Source organism: Bombina bombina, chromosome 11, assembly GCF_027579735.1.
Source record: "Bombina bombina isolate aBomBom1 chromosome 11, aBomBom1.pri, whole genome shotgun sequence".
Classification (NCBI taxonomy): domain Eukaryota; kingdom Metazoa; phylum Chordata; class Amphibia; order Anura; family Bombinatoridae; genus Bombina; species Bombina bombina.
In genome coordinates, this window is record NC_069509.1 from 109,884,703 (window position 1) to 109,910,728 (window position 26,026).

General features: G+C 33.3%; 1 protein-coding gene across 1 annotated transcript in view; it reads left to right on the top strand.

Annotated features, from left to right (window-relative positions):
* The window catches only part of PDGFA (platelet derived growth factor subunit A), a 61,669-nt gene that overhangs the window by 12,715 nt on the left and 22,928 nt on the right, over window positions 1-26,026 (top strand). Inside the window, exons 3-4 of the mRNA XM_053694919.1 lie at window positions 8,651-8,755; window positions 12,540-12,727. Of these exons, the coding sequence (XP_053550894.1) occupies window positions 8,651-8,755; window positions 12,540-12,727 (293 nt within the window). The remainder of the gene's footprint in view (window positions 1-8,650; window positions 8,756-12,539; window positions 12,728-26,026) is intronic.

Genomic DNA, 26,026 nt, shown 5'->3' on the forward strand with positions numbered 1-26,026 from the left:
TGTGTAAATATAATTTTACCTATATATATATATATATATATATATATATATATATATATATATATATATATATATATATATATATATATATATATATATATATATATGTATTTATCAATAAATAAAATATATTTTTCTATGTGAAGTACATTGAAATGTGAAATATTCCTAATTTCATGTTGGGTTTAGTGCACTTGAGAATATGCAATCGTGTTTGCGCGCGAGTAGGGTGTTAGTTTTTTCTCCACTTATTTTGCTCCAATGACTTCTATGGGTGAATAGGTTATCGCACACGTGATATTCTAAGTTCGACTTTTTACACACCTCGGATTAGCGCAGGAGGAAAACAGTTTAATTTCAACTTGTAATACTAGTGCAACCTGACGCGCCAAAAAAATCTTACTTCTAGCATAGATAACTTTAAATAGCGCTCCACTTATAATCTAGTCTTTAGTTTGTATGAAGATCGTAATGTCTTTCTGATTACATTTTACTAGAAAAGATGTTTGTAAGCTAAAGCAAAAGTTATTAAACAGTTTTACATTATAATATCCCTTTAAACTTATGATTCATCTCAATGGTTTCCTGGGAGAACCTGCAGACATACAGAGGAAACGTTCACGTCCATTTTTAAAATAAAATAATGATACCATAAAGCCAAGTTTTGATCTACTTTACTATACGGTGAATGTAATTTCACAATAGGGTGAGGCTTTACCTAAATATAACCAGCCTTTGTCTGTATCTGGCGGATATACCAGTGCATCTTGCCAGCAGAGAGGCTGCAGGTCTATAAATATGGTGTTGCGGAATGTTTTTAGAAAAACAGGTGTTTTTATTTTTCCTGCTAAAGGATATACAGTTTTAGCGTCCGTCTCAGACCAGTCATATTGATATGGTTTTAGTGGTTCTTTATAAATAGCGTTGTTCTACAAGTTTAGCAAGCAATGTTTATAGCTCATCATCTTTTCCAAAATAGAAACAAGATTTAATGTAGAATTTTTTTTGTAATATAGTTTTATGACTCATAATAAAAAATGTACAGCTTGTAAATGTTTTGAGTTTATTTTATTAGATTGGTAGCAGATTTGGCAGCAACAGGGAAAATAATCCTATTCAAAATTATCCTGATTACATCAGTTAGAAGATAAAGTGCATTTTCTGCTGGTCTATATGAACTATTGTATATTCAATCATGTCTTGTCTTTCTAAGCATCATAGATCAATTCAAGCCTACATTCCAGGCTTCTACAAATGTAATTGAGTTTTCTGGCAGATGTTAAAGCAAATACCAGTACAAGAAGCTTTCCACATAGGGTATTTTTTTTTTTTTTTAGTTTACTTGGCATTGATCCATTTTGTTGGTAATGATTGGGTTGCATTTTAGGATACATTACGGAACAAGGCTGAACTAATTGTCGTATATTTTATCCATTCTCTAAACATTGTCAGTACATCAGTGCATAAAAAATTAAAATGGGATTGCAAGATTCGCTGCCACAAAAGCATTTTAAAAGAACTGTTGGCAACTTTTCCATAACCTAACATGAGTTGTAGTTACGCACAAAACAAGGTATCCAGAATAAAGAGACAATGAACTAACGAGCAAAGCTTTCCAGAGATAATGGAAGTAAACTCCAAATGCTATGAGACGTTGAATGCAAAAGGATATAGTCTAAGACTTGGGGCTCCATTTATTAAGCAGCGGATGCTTATTCGGAGTCCCAATGTTTCAGGCTCGCCTGAAACGGAAGTTAAGAAGATTCACCAACAAACAAAACTCTCCACTCTTGCACAAATGTCCAGTACACTCAGTAGCCATATTGGATAAGGGAGATGTGTCTATTCCTTACCCAAAATCTTTGCTGAGTGTATTATATAAGTGAATTGTAGCAAGCAATTCTATGTATTATGTTTTGAACCACTCTCTTTATGAGCCAGTCCCCAATGTTTGTCCTGTTGTGACATATTAGTGAAAGGATATTATGTCATTCTACAGCAGTTAGACAGTAACTAAACAGCACATACATATCCATGTGCTTGTTAACCAATAACAAGTGATATTTATATTGTTGATAGATACAGAGGATATATATATATATATATATATATATATATATATATATATATATATATATATATATATATATATATATATAAATAAAAACAACTACTACAGGTCTATTAGTGGAGAAAAGCACACGTGTGTTTGGCAAAAACATTAACTTAACATTTTGTTTTGCAATTTTAATGCACAGTTACTATTTATTTCTTGGATTTAACAGGCTGAAAAAAAACAAAGCAGGGAATATGGAATATACAAACAGTTGTATATCCTTCTGGTTGATCCACTGGTGATTTCCTTGTAAGGTCTCAGAACTTTAAAGGGTCAGTTTACACTAAATTTGTTTCCCATTTAATTTGTTCCCAATGATTCGTTTTACCTGCTGTAAAGTATTACATTGTTTACAATTAATTATTTTACCTTTATATCAACATTTGAAATAGCTGATGCTGTCTGTTGTATCTCTACCTATACTGAAAGTTTCTATACATAAGTATAGTCTATAAAAAAAAGCTTTGCAAATGTAGCCAGCAGAATACATTACACCCCTAGTGGGAGGTAGGAGAGATAAGCAATTCAATTTTAATTTTCAATTGTTCTCTGTAAGAATTTGGCTATGGTATACAGACAGAGATAAAATAAAGAAGCATGTGTGTGTACAGAAAGTGTTAAAATAAGGAAATCTGATTTCCATGCATGTTCAACCCATTTTAATCGGTTGTGATTTCAAAGAACAAAATCAGCTTTTTCATTATAAAAAAATAAACCCAAAAAAGCAATTCCCCATACATTTTATACTCTGCAGCTAATATAATAAGTCGTTGGAATTACATGGCTCAGAGCCGTCGCTAGCACTCAACCACCTTTTGAACAATCTGGGGGCTACCACTGACTCCCACCCGGCAATCAGGCCTGTATAGTGACAGGCATCGCTGGGGCTTCATGTTAAGTGCAGTGACATCACGCGCAATGACGTGATGATGTCAGAGTGCAACTTTATTTAAAATTAACAATACAAAGTATTGGGATAGGGGGCATGCTGCTTAGAAGCCTGTGTCTCAGACATCTAAGCAACTACAGACCCCCAAGACCCACCGTTGGAAAGGTAATCGCCTAACCTTTCCAACGGTATAAGTCTTGGGGACCTGGGGGAAAACAAAGTCAAATTTTTTTATTTTTTTTTAAATAGGGAAAAACAGAAAAAAATAAAATCCTGCTTAGCACTCAAAGGGTTAAGAGAAAAACTATTTTACAGTACACTGTCCCTTTAATTGCCTAAATTGACTCTTGGAACCTCTTGTATATTCAACAATTACGGCTCGTCTAAGCAGCTGAGGATCAGAAAATAAAGATAACTGACTCTTACAAAGCAGAATGTTGTAAAAAGAAAACACTTCCTGCTTGCGGTTTCACTTTCCAAAATGGCATTATGAAATTGAAGTTAAAGGTTAAGTCAGAATTAACAGTTAAGTCAAAATTAAACTTGCATGATATAAATAGGGCATGTAATTTTAAATACCTTTCCAGTTTACTTTTATCATCAGATTTGCTTTGTTCTCTTGGTATTCTTTATTAAAGGCTAAACCTAGGTTGGCTCATATGCTAATTTCTAAGCTCTTGAAGACCACTTCTTATCTCAGTGCATTTTGACAGTTTTTTACAACTAGACAGCTCTAGTTCATGTGTGTCATATAAATTACATAGTGGTCACTCCAGGGGCAGAATTTTGAGTGCCTAGGGCAGCACAAAACCTAAATACGCCCCTGGCTCACTCCTGTTGAGTTATTTATGAGTCAGCACTGACTGGCTGAAATGCAAGACTGTCTAAAAATGCCCTATCTGAATCATTAAAGTTTTGTCTTTACTGTCCCTGTAATGCGAATATTCGAATAGAGCTTAACATTGTAAATAACTTTCAAATTTACTTTGATTATTTTATTTGCTTAATTCTTTTTGAAGGATCAGCAATGCACTACTGAAAGCTAGCTGAACATTTAGTGGTAGATTTATCATAGTGCGAGCGGACATGATATGATCTAGCGTATCATGTCCGCTGCACATCGATAAATGTTGACAGCATACGCTGTCGGCATTTATCATTGCACCAGCAGTTCTTGTGAACTGCTGGTGCAATGCCGTCCACTGCAGATTTGCGGCCAATCGGCCACTAGCAGGGGGTGTCAATCAACCAGATCGTATCTGATCGGGTTGATTTCTGTCCGCAGCCTGAGAGCAGGTGGACAAGTTATGGAGCAGACCGCTGCTTCATAACTTTTGTGTCCGGCGAGCCTCAAGGCTCGCGCGGAAACAGGGTCATCAAGCTCCATACGGAGCTTGATAAATCGGCCCCATAGAGGGAACCAATGAAAAGAAGTATAGTTTTGCAGCCACCAATCAGCAGTTAGCTTACAATAGTGCATTGTTGTTTCTGAGCATATCTAGGTATGCTTTCCCACAAAGGATACCAAACAAATTTGATCATAGAGGTAAATTGGAGAGTTGTTAAAAATTGCTTGTTCTGTCAGAATAATGAAGTTTAAACTTTACTGTGCCTTTAAACAGATGTTTAAAATTGCTGTTGTTCTCTCAAAGGGACAGCAAACCCAAATTATATTCATAAAGGAAAATAATTTGAGGTATACTTATATATTTTTTAACCTTTTCTCTGACAATTTTGTTTTTTTTTTCTAATTATGAGAAGTGCATACTCAAAATATTTCTCCCCTTTAATTTGTTCCCAATGATCCACTTTACCTGTTGGAGTGTATTAAATTGTTTACAAGTAGTTCCTTTACCCTTATATTGGCATTTGAAATAGTTGATTTAGCATGTGGTATCCCCACCTATTCTGAAAGTTTGTGGCCGCAGGTCCAAGCTATAGATAAGCTTTGTAAACACAGCTAGTAGAAGAAATTGCACTCCCAGTGGGATATAGCAGAGATAAGGTAATAAAATGTTGATTTTCCATTGTTCTCTCCATGTACTGGTGATTGTTTTATGGACAGATATAAGATAAATAAACATTTATATGTACACAATGTGATACAGTAATGAGATCTGATTATACCTACAAGCTCAACCCATTTTATTAGGTTGTGGCTTCAAAACACAAAAGCAGAGCTTTAATATACACAAATAAACCTTAAAAAGCTAATTTTCATAATTTTTTTACTCTGCAGTTGGTAAAAAAGCAATTGTAAACACATTAAGGGAAAACTATTTTACAGTATACTGTCCTTTTAACCTTGCCATCATCTACACAGTGATTATTGAATCAGTACATGAGCTCATTTATATCTGTCCTTAACTGGCTACAGTAGAAGAGATAAGATAAAGGAGACAGATTTTTCAAATATACTCTGATTGTAAAAAAGTGCAACATTTGCTAACAAACTAAGTTTAAATCCTTTCAGAACACTTATTTTGTATGCACATATTTTGCTAACATATACTTTGATTAGTGATTGATTAGTGATTATTAGTGATTGCTAATATATACTTTGATTAGTGATTGATTAGTGATTATTAGTGATTATTAGTGATTGCTAATATATACTTTGATTAGTGATTGATTAGTGATTATTAGTGATTGCTAATATATACTTTGATTAGTGATTGATTAGTGATTATTAGTGATTGCTAATATATACTTTGATTAGTGATTGATTAGTGATTATTAGTGATTGCTAATATATACTTTGATTAGTGATTGATTAGTGATTATTAGTGATTGCTAATATATACTTTGATTAGTGATTGATTAGTGATTATTAGTGATTGCTAATATATACTTTGATTAGTGATTGATTAGTGATTATTAGTGATTGCTAATATATACTTTGATTAGTGATTGATTAGTGGTTATTAGTGATTGCTAATATATACTTTGATTAGTGATTGATTAGTGGTTATTAGTGATTGCTAATATATACTTTGATTAGTGATTGATTAGTGGTTATTAGTGATTACTAATATATACTTTGATTAGTGATTGATTAGTGGTTATTAGTGATTGCTAATATATACTTTGATTAGTGATTGATTAGTGGTTATTAGTGATTGCTAATATATACTTTGATTAGTGATTGATTAGTGGTTATTAGTGATTGCTAATATATACTTTGATTAGTGATTGATTAGTGGTTATTAGTGATTACTAATATATACTTTGATTAGTGATTGATTAGTGGTTAGTGATTGCTAATATATACTTTAATTAGTGATTGATTAGTGATTATTAGTGATTGCTAATATATACTTTGATTAGTGATTATTAGTGATTGCTAATATATACTTTGATTAGTGATTGATTAGTGATTATTAGTGATTGCTAATATATACTTTGATTAGTGATTGATTATTAGTTATTAGTGATTGCTAATATATACTTTGATTAGTGATTGATTAGTGGTTATTAGTGATTGCTAATATATACTTTGATTAGTGATTGATTAGTGGTTATTAGTGATTGCTAATATATACTTTGATTAGTGATTGATTAGTGGTTATTAGTGATTACTAATATATACTTTGATTAGTGATTGATTAGTGGTTATTAGTGATTGCTAATATATACTTTGATTAGTGATTGATTAGTGGTTATTAGTGATTGCTAATATATACTTTGATTAGTGATTGATTAATGGTTATTAGTGATTGCTAATATATACTTTGATTAGTGATTGATTAGTGGTTATTAGTGATTACTAATATATACTTTGATTAGTGATTGATTAGTGGTTAGTGATTGCTAATATATACTTTAATTAGTGATTGATTAGTGATTATTAGTGATTGCTAATATATACTTTGATTAGTGATTATTAGTGATTGCTAATATATACTTTGATTAGTGATTGATTAGTGGTTATTAGTGATTGCTAATATATACTTTGATTAGTGATTGATTAGTGGTTATTAGTGATTGCTAATATATACTTTGATTAGTGATTGATTAGTGGTTATTAGTGATTGCTAATATATACTTTGATTAGTGATTGATTAGTGGTTATTAGTGATTACTAATATATACTTTAATTAGTGATTGATTAGTGGTTAGTGATTGCTAATATATACTTTAATTAGTGATTGATTAGTGATTATTAGTGATTGCTAATATATACTTTGATTAGTGATTATTAGTGATTGCTAATATATACTTTGATTAGTGATTGATTAGTGATTATTAGTGATTGCTAATATATACTTTGATTAGTGATTGATTATTAGTTATTAGTGATTGCTAATATATACTTTGATTAGTGATTGATTAGTGGTTATTAGTGATTGCTAATATATACTTTGATTAGTGATTGATTAGTGGTTATTAGTGATTGCTAATATATACTTTGCATGTGTAAAATAATAGTTTTATGTCAGTCATTTTTATCATGGATCTGAAATTGCAGGGATGAAACATATTAGGTATTGACTCAGTTCCCCACAAAAAGGTGGTTTATCCATCACAGTAACGTTACTTAAAAGTAAATAAAAACAAAAAAACACACTCTAATACATATCAGGTAAGCCAACAACAAAATCATGTGCAGTCACCAATCAACAGCTAGCACCCAGTAGTGCTTTGCTGCTGATCAGCCTACCTAGGTATTCTTTCAACAAAGGATAGCAAGAAAATGAAGCAAGTTAGATAATACAAGTAAAGTGGAAAGTTGTTTAAAATTCTGCACTCTTTATGAATCATAAAAGAAAAAGGTTGGGTTTCATATCCCTTTAAATGAAATGATGACAGTTTTTGAGTATCATGTCCCTTTAATCTCTGAATAAAATCTGTTACCAAACAAAAAAACAAACAAAACCCCCCAACAACAAATGTAAAAAAACAATCTTGACCTTACCACTCCAGTAGAACAATACATTTTAAGTAAATAGTAAAAATGTATGAGTTCATGGTCTTATCCGCCTCTATATTTCCTTTAAAGGCACAGTCGAGTCAAAATTAAACTTTCATGATTCAGCTAGAGCACATAGTTTTAATTTTATAATTTACTTCCATTATGTAAATGTGCACAATCTTTTTATATGCACACTTTCTGAGACACTAGCTCCTACTCAGCATGTGCAAGAATAACAGGATATACATATATGCATTTTGTGATTGGCTGATGGCTGTCACCTGATGCATTAGATAGGAAAATGTAACTAAGCTTGACATTTGTCAGAAAATAAATCTACTACCCATTTAAAATGAGTGCTTTTGCATTGTCTCTTTACTATGCATTTATTGTATATGCTTTTCTACTGGGTTTAGTTGTCCTTTACAATGGTTTGGCTGTCCAAGGTTTACCACATTCAAAAATGTAAGGGATAAACGTTTACTTTATTATAATGCTATGTGAGAGTAATATATAATAACTATTTAAACAGTGTCAAGTTTGCCGTATTTTTATTTTAAAAAAGTACCTCCCGATACTTTCTGTTGCTATATAAAAGCTAAAATAAGGATTTTTATTTTTGTATTTTCCCCCCAACCTCCTGTAATTTCCCCCATTGCAATTTATATTATTATATGAAATCCTGTTTTTTATATACACACCTGTTTACATATTGACTGATTTTGTTGCATAGGAAATGAGGAACCAGCAGGAACTAACGTGAGACCACATAACTTCCATCACAATAGACATGTACAAGAAAAACGGTCTGTGCCAAGCAGAAGAAAAAGAAGCATTGGTAAGTAGGTAAAGCCACACTTGACTCTATGATCTTTTAATTTTATTTGTTTTAATTATGCTTTACATACACACACATATATATATATATATATATACAACACATAGAGATACCCAGCACTCACCAGCTAGCTCACAGCTAAGATTTAAAAACACAACTGGATAGGTTAGTTACCGCATCTGGCCAAATGGGAAAAGCTCAGGCACCTCGTCAAGGTTCTTTCCACTGCCTGAGTCCCTAACACAGCCACACAATGCGCGCTTACAAAGCCAAACAAACTGGGAACAAGGGAGGGGTGCACAGGTATATGTAATCACCCAGAGAAATACAAGACACGGAAGGAGACTGCATTCCAAGACCGGACCTTGTTCCCAGTTTGTTTGGCTTTGTAAGCGCGCATTGTGTGGCTGTGTTAGGGACTCAGGCAGTGGAAAGGACCTTGACGAGGTGCCTGAGCTTTTCCCATTTAGCCAGATGCGGTAACTAACCTTTCCAGTTGTGTTTTTAAATCTTAGCTGTGAGCTAGCTGGTGAGTGCTGGGTATCTATATGTGTTGTATTATTATTTGTTTGTAATCCCCCTATGTTTCTTGCACCCATTCCGGACTAGGGTTAACTGCCTGTGACTCTGGTGACAGCACAGCTTTTTGGGAGTGCTATTTAAGCACCAAGGGCTGGGATGTTGCAGAGTCATTGGATATGTAAATTTCACATAAACACATATACATACGTACATACACACTCACACACACACATATACGCACACACATGTACATACACACACATACACTATATGGCCAGAAGTTTGTGTACACCCCTACTAATTATTAAGTTTACTTTTTAGCCACATCCATTGCTAACAGGTGCATAAACCACATAACTATAAAATCTACATAGACAAACATTGTCAGTACAGTGAGTTGTACGGAAGAGCTCCACAATTTTAAACTGGCAATGTCATAGGATTCTGCCTTTGCCACAAGTTAGTTTGTGAAATTTCTGCCCTACTAGATCTACCCTGGTCAACTGTAAGTGCTAATGTTGTAAAGTAGAAACATCTAGGAGCAACAGCCGAGCCACGGAGTGGTAGACCACACAAACTCACAGAGTGGGGGAGTGAGTGGCGAATTCAAATCACCTATTATCTGTGTCATCAGAGTTCTGACTCTAGAAGGAACATCAGAACTAGAATTTGTGCGTCAAGAGCTTCATGAGATGGGTGTCCATGGCTGAGCAACTGTACACAAGGCACATTACAACATGTGCAAGGCCAGGACTTGGCTGGAGTAGCATAGCGCACACTGCTGCCACCAAACTTTCGAGCAGTGGTAACATGTACTCTGGAGTGACTAATCACAATTCACTATCTGGCAGTCTGATCAAAATAAACTAGGTGTTGTGGATACCAGGAAATCTCTACCTACCAGAATGCATAACGCCTACTGTAAAGTTTGATGGCCGAGGGTTAATGATCTGGGATTTTAGGCACTTAGTCATCTTAATGCTACAGGATACAAAGACCTTTCGGACAATGTGCTTCAAACTTCATGGCAACAGTTAGGGGAAGGTCCATTCCTGTTCCAGCATGACTGTGCCCCTGTGCACAAAGCGAGGTCCTTGAACAGACGGCTTGACGAGTTTGATGTGAAGCCCTGACCTCAACCCCATTGAACACATTTGGGACTAGTTGGATCCCTGAGGAGTGCTCTACATATAACTGATAATAATAACAGCACTGATTGTGAGACAGAGCTTCTCATCCAATAACAGAGCCTGAAATCACAAATGTTCTTTTAGCTAAATGAGCACAAATTCCAACAAACACCCTCCAAAATGTTGTGGAAAACCTTCCAAAAAGAGTGGTGGCTGTTATGACCACAAAGGGGAGGGGTCAACTCCATATTAATGCCCATAGTTGTGGATTAGGATGTTCAACAAACTCATAAAGATGCTATGAAGATTTTATGCATCAAACGATTAAGCTTTGTTGGAAATATTACCAAATACCAAAGAAATAGAATCTTTATTTTTTAGCATGAGAGCCTCTGTTTTCAAGAAAATGAATCAATTACATGTTACCTCGCCTGCTTTTAGATGCAGCAAAGGAAAAAAAATACATTGATGTCCCTTTAATTAAACTCTTCAAGACAGGCTGTGGCCAATAGAGCGTTAGCATCTTCTGGAAGGTCAGCTGTTGCATTCATATTTGTTCACACCCTGAAGTTGAAAAAAAAATGGCTCTACTATCTACAACCCTGTACAATATAATCAAACAAACCTTTTGCAACTTTTATTTCATATGCATATGCTATCCACATGAAATGCTGTATCAATTATACCTAATCAAACAGGTCTGCAATGATTCAAACTACCTGTTAAATTAATTTCCACTTTTTTATTATTAATAAACAAGACAAATTAATAATTATTTTTTACTGGTGCTCTATTAGCATGCAAAATCATATCTGTATGTGATCATGCTAGTATATCAGTTATGTAGACATTTATTTGTATTTTATTTTACTCTATTTATGTTTTTTTCCCCAAAAAGTAGTAGCTGTACTAGACTATTGCTGACATCAGGGGTCAGCAGCCTTGGCACCCCCAGATGTTTCAGAACTACATCTCTCATGATACTCAGCCAGCCTAAAGTGTGTCTGAGCGTCATGGGTGCCAAACTTGCTGACCCCTGATGTAAGCAATAACCCAGTACAGCTATTACAGCTTACATCTACCAATCTAAGTCTGTTGTGCATTTGAAATTCACAGATCTGTGTAATTTGATCATATATGTCTCTAAAAACAATAACAATTCTTTTGAAGTAAATCTGCTTGTTTGTTTTCATTTAAAGATTTGTAGATTACAACATTGTTTTCCCACAAAGTAACATCTATCAGGACAGCTAATCTTTTTGATGTTTTTATTTGTATGTTACAAATTGTTGGAAATTGTTCTGCTTGCCTTGAGTTACAAGTTATGGATAATTCAAAAGGCAAGTTTGTTACATACCATGTGCGTTGCACTTTCACACTTGTTGAGAGTATATTTAGTAAGACTGTAATGACATATTGCATAGCTCAAATTCCAGGCAGGTGCTGAGATGAATCACAAGCGTTCTATGGAAGAGAGAAAAACACCAGGTTATATAGCACTGTAAAATGTAATGATGTAGTCAGATACAACTGATTTGCAGTAATGTACGTCTTTTATGGAAGGTGCAGGTTTATATATATATATATATATATATATATTTAAACAACTGCAAAATATCCCTAATTTTGCTGTATTTATTGTATTCATTTAAAAACAAAAAAAAAGCAAAACAATGTGTGCCTTTTAACAATCCTGAACCCCCTTAAAAATAGAATAAAGAAATTATTTTGTTCTGCTGCTGGCTTGTAGCTGTAGTGCTAGCTACAACATTGTCCAACAGCTCCTCTGGTGCCCTTAAGATTTTCCCAAAAAAGAAATAAGGGGTTAAATATATTCTTTTACCGAATGAATAATGTGGTCAAAATAAGGCCGAACTGAATGACTGCATGAACTAATCTTCAACTAAATTAAAAAAAAAATCCCCACGACAAATGATTCGCCCCAAACTATTTTTTGTCTGTGCACATGTCTAATATAAATATATAATTGAATATGTACATATCCATTGGTTAATTAAATAATTAGTTAATGAATTTATTACTTGATATAGACTAAGAAAACATGGCAGCCAGGACCATATGCAATATTTATGCCCTATTTAATGTTTATGTATTTATTTTTCTTTGTATAGAGGAGGCTGTTCCCGCTGTCTGTAAGACAAGAACTGTTATATACGAGATACCTCGTAGCCAAATTGACCCAACATCTGCCAACTTTCTGATATGGCCCCCATGTGTGGAGGTAAAAAGATGCACAGGCTGCTGCAATACGAGCAGCGTCAAATGTCAGCCATCACGGATACATCACAGAAATGTCAAGGTAACGGGATTATCACTGCCTCTAGCTAACTCAATTAAAGGGGTTTCCAAGACATAAATACTTGTCTATTATAGAACGCACACACATAATCATTTGTATTACATCTTAAGTTTAAAGGGACAATGTACTGTAATTTCTCCCTTATTGTGTTCTTAATCACTTGTTATACCTGCTGATATTGTTCATTTAGGTTCATTTTTGTCATTTAAATAACTAGTTTTATTCATTGAAACCAAACCTAAAATGATCATTTAAATACTGAGTACTGCCTTTGTGTAGAGAGAGTTAGATAAGATAAATAGATCTGCTCTTTATACAGACCCCATCCATTTCAATGAATGGAGTTTTTAATGAGCAAAAGCAGCAATTTCAAATATAAAAATGAACCTTAAAATGAAATTTCCAGTATATTTAATACTCCGCAGCTGTTATAACAATTAATTTGGAACACATCAAGGGGAAAGACATATTACAGTGCATGCACTGTCCCTTTAAGTACATTTTTAAATGGACCAGGTGATTCCTGCATCCTTATGTACAGTGCCGATCTTACAGTTTATGTTTTTGTTGACTGCTGTAGTTAAAGAGACATTAACGTTTAATAATATTCAATATTTTTTTGTGCTTGCTTTTGCTGTAAAATACTTCTTAAAAAGAGTGTTGTACCCTTCAGAGTTTTTAAGTCTTTCTTTTACTTAAAAAGTAGTTAAGTACATAATCAAAGTTGAGCTCCCATGTCACTCCAGATAATGGTACAGCTGGTAAGAAAATGAGAAGCAGGCATACATATGTATGCTCCAACTGTCTGTATCATTATCTAGAGATAAATGGGAGTGTTTCAAGAAAACCTGGACTATAAGTTTAATCATTTTAAAGAAGCTACAGAGAATAATAATTAAATTGTGTAAAAAATATATATTCTAAAGTAAAATAGCTTCACAGTGATTGCATAGATGAAAGGACAAGATCATTTACATATCTCCTAACTGGCCCACAGCAAATGAGACTTCAAGTGGTGTCCCTCTAAACTGCTTTTCAAGTTCAAAACCTTGTAAATGATGCTATGAAAATGCCAGTGTTAAATTACTTAAAAAGCATAACTATGTAGGCTCAGATTCAGAATTGTAATAGTGGGAGATAGCTGGTGATTGGTGGCTACATGCATATGGATTTTTATCATTGGCTAACCAGCTGTGGTGCGCTAACTCATAGTTGTGTTTTGCTTGCTTTAAAGTGATGGTAAACACCCGGTAGTTTGAACTGCATAACTGTAATCTACATAAAATTCCTAGTAGAAACGCTATAAAAATGTTTGTCATATAAACTTAATTTATTTAAAAAATGTAATTTATTTTGTAGCCTGCTGTGCTCAGTCTGCACAGGAGTGACGTGTTTTTTGGTCCCACACATCAGACCTGAAGCAAGCTCCTGATACAGAGGCAAAAAGCATACCCTGAGCGTATTGGAACATGTAAACTTCTAAGTGCATGCGTGTCTCCTCAAACAATGGCTTCCATTGCAATCAGTGAGCCGTATGGCAAAGTTTTCTATTGGATGCCAGGGTCATATGCCAGAAGAAAAAAAAATAAAAAATGGAGAGGGACTGGTGGGGGGCTTGCAAAAGTCTGTGAAATAATAGGTAGAAATGCCTAAAAATTTACACTGACACTATTACTCAGAAACACACTATTTTGTGTTATTAGGACACATAGGTTATATGAATTGAAAGTTGTCACCCCGAGTTTACCATCACTTAACCCCTTTGCAGATAAAGAAATGCTCTAACACAGAACATTTCCATTTATATTGTCCTTGTTACTAAATAAAATAATGGTTTGATTTGCTCTCTGCTCAGATGACAATTTGGGGTGATCTTTTTATTTTTACCGTATTTTGAATTTAGAAGTATATAAGACGTTTGCTCTTTCCCTTCTGACTCTAATGAATGTTACATATTTGTTATGTTTGAATGTGGTTTATGTTTTCCATAGCCTTTTTTTGTTTTGTTTTGGGTGTTGTTCAGACAGGAGAAGATTCTGTAAGATATTTGATATATGTGATATGATAAAAAAAATATTCATTATTCTTTGGGATCTTCTTCTTTGGGATCTTCTTATTGGTTCAACATTGTTCTGTACATCCTAAAGTGTTTCAGAAACTGTTTATTTTTGTCAATATTTTCTGTTTTGAGACTTATTTGCATCTTTTTATCATGTGTAAGTGCAATTAAAGGGACAGTCAACATCAAAGTTGTTACTGTTTAAAAAGATAGCCCATTTACTACCCATTCCCCAATTTTGGACAACAACATTGTTATATTAAAGGGGTGGTCAATTTAAAAATGTTTATTGTTTAAAAAGATAGATAATCCCTTTATTATCCATTCCCCAGTTTTGCACAACCAACACGGTTCTATTAATATACTTTTTACCTCTGTGATTACCTTGTATCTAAGCATCTTTTGACAGCCCCGTATCACATGGCTATTTATTTATTTATTTATTATCTATTGACTTGCATTTTATTCAATTGGTGCAGTGCCATCCACAAACCATGGGCATGAGCACAATCTTATCTATATGGCCCCCATAAACTAGCAGTGTCCTGTTGTGAAAAGCAAATAAAAAAGCATGTGATAAGAGGCTGTCTGTGGCTTAGAAACAGGCAGAAATTTAGAGGTTTAAATGTTATAAAGTATATTAATATAACAATGTTGGTTATTCAAAGCTTGGGGATGGGTAGTGAAAGTGTTATACATTTTTTTAAACAATAACAATTTTAGTGTTGGAATTCATACTGTGTTATAGTATTGTCTTTTTACTATGCGTTTGTTGATTATGCAATTCGACTGTATTTAATGGTCTGTTAAGAAGGCAAAAGGTCAAAGTTAATGTTAGGAGACAGGCGTTATGTGCTGAAGTTGAGAACTCACCCGATCACTCTCCATTTAACAATGAAGCTCACTGTACGTTGTTTGCCACAAAACTTTCCTCTTTTGTGGGGGTTTCGCTCAATTGACGGTTTCAAAGGAAGCATTTTTCTAAATCTGGTTTGGGACTTGGATATCTTTGGATGCCGTCATCTTTCTAATTGTACGGGAGGGTCACAGAGGATGTGGTGAAATTGCTTATACATCGGTGGCCTGCTTAGAGTATTCCAGGAATGTTTCTAAGCTTTCTTGTGTTTGCAAAATCTCTAGTTTTAATGAAAGCTTCTTTTAAAAAACAAAATAATATAAAAGCCTTTATTTTCTCAGACACAAGTTAGAAGCTGCAGTCACAGCTTAGGAAATCTGATACCAAACTTGCTGTGCCACTATGCAGATATACAGATCAATAATGTATTAAATCTGGCTGGCAAGGGCATCTATCCAGTCTCATCAAGTTTGGCTTTCCCTAGCTGTAACTGAAGGCTGGTTTAGTAACCATAATGATCTCTGTAATGACCGATCTCAATCCTTTGTTTTTTCTAAATACAGATATTGATAATGTTTGTAAATTAAAGTGTAATTTTAATGGAAGTTAATTTCCCCTTGAAATGATTTAGATAGACCATGCAATTTATTTCTATTATCACACTGATTTCATTCTCTTGGTATCCTTTGATGAATAGCATTCATAGGTTGGCTGAGGGGCAGAAATGCACTTCTGGGAGCTATTAAGCGATTGATGGCTACACGCATATTCCTCTTGTCATTTGCTCACTAGTTGTGTTCAAGCTTTGTCCTAGTAATGCATTGCTGCTCTAGAGATGACTTTAACTATGTGTTTAACAACCTTGCAGAGGTTAAACACATAGTTCTAAGCATGCAATACTGCAATAATATGTTTTAATACAGTACTAAAACATTTTCTTGTTGCACGTTTTCTTTCCTTTAAGCCAGGACTTGACAAATTTGTTCAAAATCAAGGAGCCAGCCAGAGTAAAATTTGTATGCAATGATTCAAATAAATCATACACTTTTAATATAGTTTCCAATCTACTTGTATCAAATTTGCTTCATTGTGACGGTATTCTATGTTGAAGAGCATACCTAGGCGTGCAAGTGACTGGAAACTGTATAGTTGCAGTTTGTGCAAATACTTCTGCGCTTTAGTGTGATTGCTTAATATATAACATTGTTTAAAGCATTCTTGCAAAACTGCTGCTATATAGTCCTTAAGACACTTCTTTTCAACAAAGCATACTAAAAGAACAAAGCAAATTTGATCATTGAAATCAATTGGAAAGTTTATTTTTTATTTTACACTATGAATCATGAAAGAAAAAAATGGTTTCATGTCCCTTTAAAAGGGGAAAAATAAATAGTAAAAGACGATTGAAAAGTTGTTTTGCTGCACATAATATAACATTTTTAATATTACTGTCTCAAAGAATTTCCTTTTCCCTCTAAATATTAAGTCTAATGTATTCTAGTTGTAGCCAAATTGTTTAAGGGAGTTTTATTTTTCTTGTTTATTTATAAAAACCATGGTGACAGCCTACAGAATATCTATCCCATGCTGCCTGCAATCGTCTCCTTGTCATCTCCAGACTATGCTCTTTTAACCCCGTGTGCCATTCTTCATATTGTCAGACATCCCACATCTCCCTAGAAGATGATTCATTCTATAAACATTCAGTCTGTGAATCCCCTTTCTAATGAAAGTTATATTATGCTGATTGCTGAACATATCCTTTCAATGGGAATGTTTCAATTTGAACTTAAGTGTGATGAATCTCCATCTTAAAAATACAGTAGGAGCTTAAAGGGACAGTAAACACCTCAAGATTTTTATATAAATTTTTTTTAATTATGTTTAGTGAAACAACTTTGCAATATATATTTATTCATTGAGCAATATGTTTTTGCCCCCTTTTCATGTAATTTAGCTTTAAAATTTGACTTTACTTAAAATGCACCCTGCTGACTTCTCTTCTACATATATGTCCTTAATTTATTTGATAATAACTGCAAACAAATTCCTTTATACTAACATTATGACAAGCTAGCCTTGTTGTCTGTGGACTAAAGCCCTGATTGGCTCCTAGAAATAAGGCAAATGGTTGGGGAGTTTGGTTATTGAAAAAGATTGGAAAATATTTGGCGAAAAAAAAAAAAGATTTAAATTTGTTTTTAAAAAAATGTTAAAAAAATGTTAAAACCTGGCTGATTTATTATTCTATAGCAAGACAACAGACATATCTTGTAATTATGTGTTTATTGTCTCTTTTCCTGTAATTTTATTCTAAACATTTTGGGCTTTCCAGTTCCTGTTAAAAGTGGAACTGAAGACTACAGACTTAAAGGGACATGAAATCAAAAATGTTTCTTTCCTTTTTCCGACAGATAATACAAAAAGAGTTTACAATTTACTTCTATTATCAAATTTGATTTGTTCTTGTGTTATTCTTTGTTGAAGAGATATCTGGATAGGTAGCATTTCTAAAGCTCTAAATAACAGGAAATATTGCTGCCATCTAGTGTTCTTGCTAATGTATAACATTGTTGCAAAACTGCTGCCATATAGTGCTGTGCTGCAGTCACGTGCACGCTCCTGAATTTACCTTTTTGCTTTTCAAAAAAGGATAACAAGAAAACAAAGAAAATTAGATAATAGAAATAAATTGGAAAGTTGCTTAAAATTATATGTTCTAGCTGAATCATAAAATATTTTTGGGGGGTTTTATGTCCCTTTAAGACTACTATATTCCACACAGTCATTGGCCATAGCAGAGAAGGAAACCTAAGTTACAATAAAGTGGTGTCAATAAAGTTACACTTGTTGTTTGGATATTTAAAGGGATATTAAAAAGTCTGTTTAATTGTTGTTATAAAAAAGCACTAAGCAGTGGCTTATACTTAATATTCATCTATTTAAACAGATTTTACCTTTGATTTATTTTTTTAAACTTTCTTTGTACAGTATCTATTACTTCCTGTCACAGCCCTACAAAGAGGCTGTGGTGTCTACAGGAAGCTTATGTAGCATGATGTCATAACACTTCTAGAGTTAATTTAGTATTAAGTGAATAGATTAGATAAACAGGGACTCAGATTTGCTCTTGCTGAAAATGAATTAAATCTCAAAAAATGTCTCCACGCAGGGGCTACAGTGAAAAAGTCTAAGTGCTAATTTTGCAAGCAAACTAGTAAGTTGTTTGCTATTTTTACACAATCTGTTTCTTTTTATGTGTACATTGATTTTACATATTTGTTTTTACCATACGATCACTGTTTAATATCCCTTAAAAAAACTAATACAACTTTAAAAAATACATCTGCATATTTTTTCTCATGCTAATTTTTCACATTGTTAGTGCAAACAAATGACAGAATGTCATATGTCCCTTTAAAAAAAAGAATAAACTCACAATCAAATCTTGATTCCCATAGACTTGATGTACATCCAAGCTAATAATCAAGTATTAAAGGGACACTCAGGTTAAATTAAATTTTCATGATTCAGATACAGTATGTAATGTTAAACAACTTTCCAATTTACTTCCACTAAAAAAAAGTGCACAGTCTTTTATATTTACACATTTATGAGTCACCAGCTCCTACTGAGCATGTGCAAGAACTCAGACTATACGTATATGCATTTGTGATTGCCTGATTGCTATCACATGGTACAAGGGGAGTGGAAATATACATAACTTTGAAATTTGTTATAAAAAAATCTACTACTCATTTGAAGTTCAAACTAAGTGCCATTGCATTGTCTTGTTATCTTGCATTTGTTGATTGTGCAAATCTAATGTGTTGACTGGTCCTTTAAAGAGACATGAAATCCATTTTATTTTTATTCATGATTCAGACAGACCATGCAGTTTTGAACAACTTTCTAATTTACGAGAAAAAGAGAAAATGGTGTCGCACTCAGTTACAATCCGAGAAAGACTTTATTTGAAATGACATGGAGAAAACATAACTGTTACCGGTGCTTACTCATACCTCACAACTTTCTAATTTACTTCTATTATCAAATGGTATTTGTTCTTTTGGTATCTTTTATTGAAAAGCAGAGACATATGCTCAGGAGCGAGCACATTTCTAGAGCACTATATGGCAGCAGTTTTGCAAGAATGTTATCCATTTGCAAGCACACTAGATGGCAGCACTAATTCCTGTCATATAGTGCTTTTGACACCTACCTGGTACTTCTTTAACAAACAATATCATAGAAGCAAAGCAAATTTTATACTAAAAGTAAATTGAAAGCATTTTGTAAAATTGTATTCTCTGTCTAAATCTCAAAAGTAAAGTTTTGGGTTTCATATCCCTTTAATTTCAATATTTCAATTGTTTTTGTTGTTTATGTAACTTTTGTTTTTAAGATTATTTTACAATGAATAGATTCCTCCAGTTTTCAATATTGAATCTACATGGGTTGAGTGGATAGTGCAACTGTAAAATGTTTTTGCAGGGTTCATTTAAAGGGATACTAAACCTAATTTTTTTCTTGCATGATTCTGATAGAGCATGAGATTTTAAGCACCTTTCTAATTTACTCCTATTATCAATTTTTCTTTGTTCTCATGCTATCTTGATTTGAAAAAGCAGTACTGTAAGCTTTAGAGCCGGACCATTTCTTGTTCAGCACCTGGGCAGCACTTGCTGATTTGTGGCTAAATGTAGCAAACCAATCAGCAAGCTCTACCAAGGTGCTGAACTAAAAATGGGCCGGCTCCTAACCTTTTATTACTGCTTCTTCAAATCAAGATAACATGAGAACAAAGAAAAATTGATAATAGGAGTAAATTAGAAAGTTGCTTAAAATTGCATGCTCTATCTGAATCATGAAAGAAAAAAAATGTGGGGTTAGTATCCCTTTAAATAAATCACTCAATTACAAGCTGTCTTAGATATAAAATAATTAAATGGACACTCAGGTAAAAATTAAACATTCATGAATCAGATAGAGCATGCAATTTTAAACAACTTTCCAATTTACTTTCATTAACAAAATGCGCACAACCTTTTTATATTTAAATTTTCTGAGTTACCAGGTCCTACTGAGCATGTGCAAGAATTTACAGAATATACGTATATGCATTTGTGATTGGCAAAATTTTTCAGAACAAAAACTACTACTAATTTGAAGTTCAGACTAAGTGGTATTGCATTGTCTTGTTGTTATGCATTTCTTGAATATGCAAATCTACTGTATTTACTGCCTGGTCCTTTAAATAAAAATAATTTTCAGAGCAAGATGCAGCTATGGTAACCATTAATCTGTTGCACACGTAGCTCATGTTGTGATTCACAATTCATGTCTTTCCTAGTAAATACAGAAAAAATAAGGGAAATGCTATACCGACAGATCTGCTATTCTAGACTTATTGTTTTTTTTGTTTTTTTACATTAAAACTTTATTGACATTTTAAGGGATATTTATCATGGTGCATTTGCATCTTTTGGGACATATTGGTGCAGACTTGCATGAGCTAGACTAGAAAGACAAATGTAAGAAGCTGTTTCTGCTTCTTATCATCACTACTAACTTGCTTGTTGAAGGTGATAGACAGCAGGGGCAAGACTACATATGTGGCGTCGCCGGCAATGCCGGTTTTTACTCGGTTTTGGTATCACATATACAGCGCCGCATGTAAATGCGGCACGTATATTTCACCCGTCACCCACAATTTTTACTCCCATAAGCTAACATAGAACCGCTTTACAAATCAGTATCAAATATTCAGCGCAAGGACTTACGTGGCGAAAATGGAGAAATTTTACTCCATTTTTACCTCGCCACACATAGGCAGACGCAGCAAGACTTTTGCTGAGTATGTTTGCACCGTAACCACCTGAAAATAGTAACTAACACCTAATGCATGCAAAATATCTTTCTACCTCCTGAAAAGATATTGTGCATGCATTAGGTGTTGTCAAAACCGCCATCACCCCACAACGCAATATACCTTAATAAACTATTAACCCCTAATCTGCCATTCACCCATATTGCAAAGTACCTATTAAAACTATTAACCCCTAAACCACCATTAACCCACATCACAACAAACCTATTAAATCTATTAATCTAATCCGCCAAACCCCCACAACACAAATAACTAATTAAATTACTAAGCGCCCTCACCTAACACCCCCTAACCTAACACCCCCTAAATTAACCCAAATTACCTCAATTAAAAAATATTAAATTACAAACAATTAAAATAAAAAAGATAACATTACTTCAAAATAAAAACCTAAGATTAAATTCATCCAAGATTACAAAAATAAAAAATTCTAACATTAAATAAAATAATAAACCAAATTATCAAAAATTAAACAATTAAACCTAATCCCTATAAAAAAATAAAAAAGCACCCTCCCAAAAAAAACACACCCCCTAATGCTAAACTACCAATAACCCTTAACATCATTTTACTGCAATTATGTTTCGATGACCAAACTCCACCCTATATATGCCTTATTTAGAGGAGCCAATCAGTGCTTTAGGCTGCAGACAGCAAGGATATCCAATGTCATACAGTTAGTATAAAATTAATTGTTTTGCAGTTGTTATCTGAAAAAGCCTCTTAGGCACATATATGAAGCAGAGTTAGTCTTTAGCAGTCAGCCGGGTGCATTTCATGTTCGGAGAATTAGAAATTACACAAATGCACATCTCTAATGGGAATGGAAAAAATTAGCAAACAGGAAACTTTTCAAAAATTATATACTCTCTGTCTGAATCACAAAATAAAATTTTAGATTTCGTATCTTTTTCTAGGAAACATACAATTGAAAATGATACTTTCATGGTTCAGATAAAGCATGCCGTTTTCAAGTTTTTATTCTGTTATCAAATTTTGATATCTGCTTTTGAAAAGAATATCTAGGAAGGCTCAGTAGCTGCTAGATGATGATTGGTGGCTACACACATATGCTATGCCTCTAGTCATTAGGTCACCAGATGTGTTCAGGCATTGCATGTCCTGTTTAACTCCTCGTGTTCATATTTCTCTGTTGATTGCATATAATCATCACAATAGATAGAGCATTTTCTTTTTGAACTATGTCCCTTTAAAGGGACATGAAACCCCCAAAATTATTTCATGATTCAGACAGAGCATGTGATTTGAAACAACTTTCCAATTGGCTTCTATTATCTAAATAGCTTAATTCTCTTGGTATCCTTAGTTGAAAAGCACATATAGGTAGTCTCAGGAGCAGCAATGCCTTACTGGGAGCTAGCTGCTGATTGATGGCTGTACACAAATGCCTCTTTTCATTGGTTCACCAGAAGTCTTCAGATAGCTCCCAGTAGTGCATAGCTGCTCCTTCAAAAAAGGATACCAAGAGAATGAAGCAAATTGGATACATTAAGTAAATTGTTGTTTAAAATCACTTATTCTATTTAAATCATGAAAAATAAGAAAAAGAAAAATGTTGTGGTTCATGTCTCTTTAATTTTTTAGTAACCTTTTGAGGACTGTGTGTTTAAGACTACAATTAAATCAAATTAAATCATGTTGATTCATTTGGGGTTATTATACTGCCTATTTGGCTTGGGTTAAGTATTACAGATTTATATAGTAAAAGAGACCTTTTGAAGAAACAAACATTATGAGGTGTGTTGAGATCCTAATTAGACTTGAAAATTGCAGTTCTAAAAAAAGATTTTCAGGCCGCCAAATCCCTGACCTAATTAACATTTTTGAAATTGCTACCTTTAGTGCTCTATATTTAATCTCAACCTAATTGGGCCTTTAATTTTATAAATGTGGATAAATATTGCTAGCGTACACAAGGATCTCTTCAAAGAAGTTTACCTGCTTTATGTTAAAGGACACTCTCAAAACAGCATTAATCAATACATTTTTTTTTTTGCACAAAATACTGGTTTTTTTAAGCATTAAAGGGACAGGAAAGTTAAAATTAAACTTGCATGATTCAGATAGAATATAGAATTGTAAGACACTTTTAAATTCACTTCTATTTTCAAATGTGCTTTGTTTTCTTGGTATCCCTTGTTAAAAAAGAATACGCACATATCCTACGCTAGTGGGAGCTAGCTGCTAATTGGTGCCTGCACACATTTATCTCTTGTGATTGGCTAACTAGATATGTTCAGTAGTGCAATGCTGTTCATTCAGCAAAGGAAAACAAGAGAATACAGCAAATTTGATCATAGGAGTAAATTGGAAAGTTGTTTAAAATTGTATGTTCTATCTAAATAATGAAAGTAAATGTTGGGGTTTCCTGTTCCTTTAAGGTTATAATTGTAAAGCTGCAACTTGCTAATGGATTTGCTGCATCATTCTTCAGCTTCTTAAAGGGACACTGAACCCAAATTTTTTCTTTCATGATTCAGATAGAGCAGGCAATTTTAAGCAACTTTCTAATTTACTCCTATTATCAATGTTTCTTCGTTCTCTTGCTATTTTTATTTGAAAAAGAAGGCATCTAAGCCTTTTTCTTGGTTCAGAACTCTGGACAGCAGTTTTTGATTGGTGGATGAATGTATCCACCAATCAGCAAGGACAACCTAGGTTGTTCACCAAAAATGGGCCGGCATCTAATCTTACATTCTTGCATTTCAAATAAAGATACCAAAAGAATAAAGAAAATTTGATAATAGGAGTAAATTAGAAAGTTGCTTAAAATGGCATGCTCTATCTGAATCACAAAAGAAAAAATTTGGGTTCAGTGTCCCTTTAAATATGTGATGTCTCTGATAAAATCAGTGCATAACATGGTACTAGCTCTATTCATTTGACAGCATTAAACTATTCTGTAACAAAAATGCTAAAATATTATTAAAGGACCAGTAAATACATTAGATTTGCATAATCAACAAATGTATGCTAAATAGACAATGCAATATCACTTAGTCTGAACTTCAAATGATTAGTAGATTTTTTTCTGGCAAATAACAGTTATGTCTATTTCCACTCCTCCTGTATCATGTGACAGCCATAAACCAATCACAGATGCATATACATATATTATGTGAATTCTTGCACATGCTCAGTAGGAGCTGGCGACTCCAAAAGTTTAAATATAAAAAGACTGTGCACATTTTGTTAATGGAAGTAAATTGGAAAGTTGTTTAAAATTGCTGCTCTATCAGAATCATGAAAGTTTAATTTTGACTTAAGTGTCCCTTTAATATAATAATTATTAATATAATAAAAATAATTATTAATAATAATTTAATAGTCATTATCATTTAAAAGTTCCACAAATGTAGCGCTAGTTACACGAGTACAGGTACATAATGACACTGATTAATGGTAAAACAAGAAATACTGGTACTTAAAATAAATTAAAGAGGTGGGGGTTCTGCCCTGAAGAGCTTACACTCTACAGTACTGTCTCGAAATACTATTTTTATATGACAAAAAATATTTGCAGTGTTTAAGTGAAATGTTATCGTGAAGTATAAAAATGGCCATATGAATGACTGGTCCTTATTCAAATCCATCAGTGTAAAAACATTTGATATAATGTTAAAGGGACATTAACCCCTTTTATATGGTATATAAATAAATATGATCTAAAGGATATGTATTCACAATTCAGTACAAAATTTGAATTGACAAATTTATTAGCATATATCCCCTATATCACATTATTTTATATAACAACAAAGAGGTTTGGCGCACATCCAAACACTTAAGTCCAAATGTTTATAACATATTATATACTGCAAAATCACTTATGCTAGCTAAATATTCTTAAATTGTTAAAATAAAATGGGATCATTGTCACGCAAAATTATTAACATATATTTATGCTGCAAGACTTTATGCCTATATACCTTTAAATAAAGTTGGGATCTTAGTCACACAATATGGCCATATTCTGCTAAGCCAGTCACCACTTACAAGGTGTCCCAAAATAGACTGGTCCTAACACTAATAAGTTTAGCCTTGTGTTTACATTAATTTATATACTTTATTTTTTTGTTGTGCGATATTGGTTACATTTATGTATTATTACCACTTTGATATTGTAATATAACATGTTTAATTAAGTGAAGTAAAAGAAAAAATGCAATATACTTTCATTATTTATAATTTTCCACTTTTCCTGTTATTTTAATTCTGAAAATTGTAATCTGTCCAATTCCTGTTAAAGGTAGAAATAGAGACTTAAGACTTGAATGTGAATGTAAACTTTCATGAATAAGTGCCCGGTTTTAAAAAATTCTATTATAAACAGGGTTACTTTCATTCATTAAAGTTTACATTGCAGCATATTTTTACAAATACTTATATTTCTCTTCAGCAAAGCTGGATCAGCGATCCCCCCGCCCACTTCTCATATTGTACTTAGCACAGCAATGACGAAACCGGCTTCCT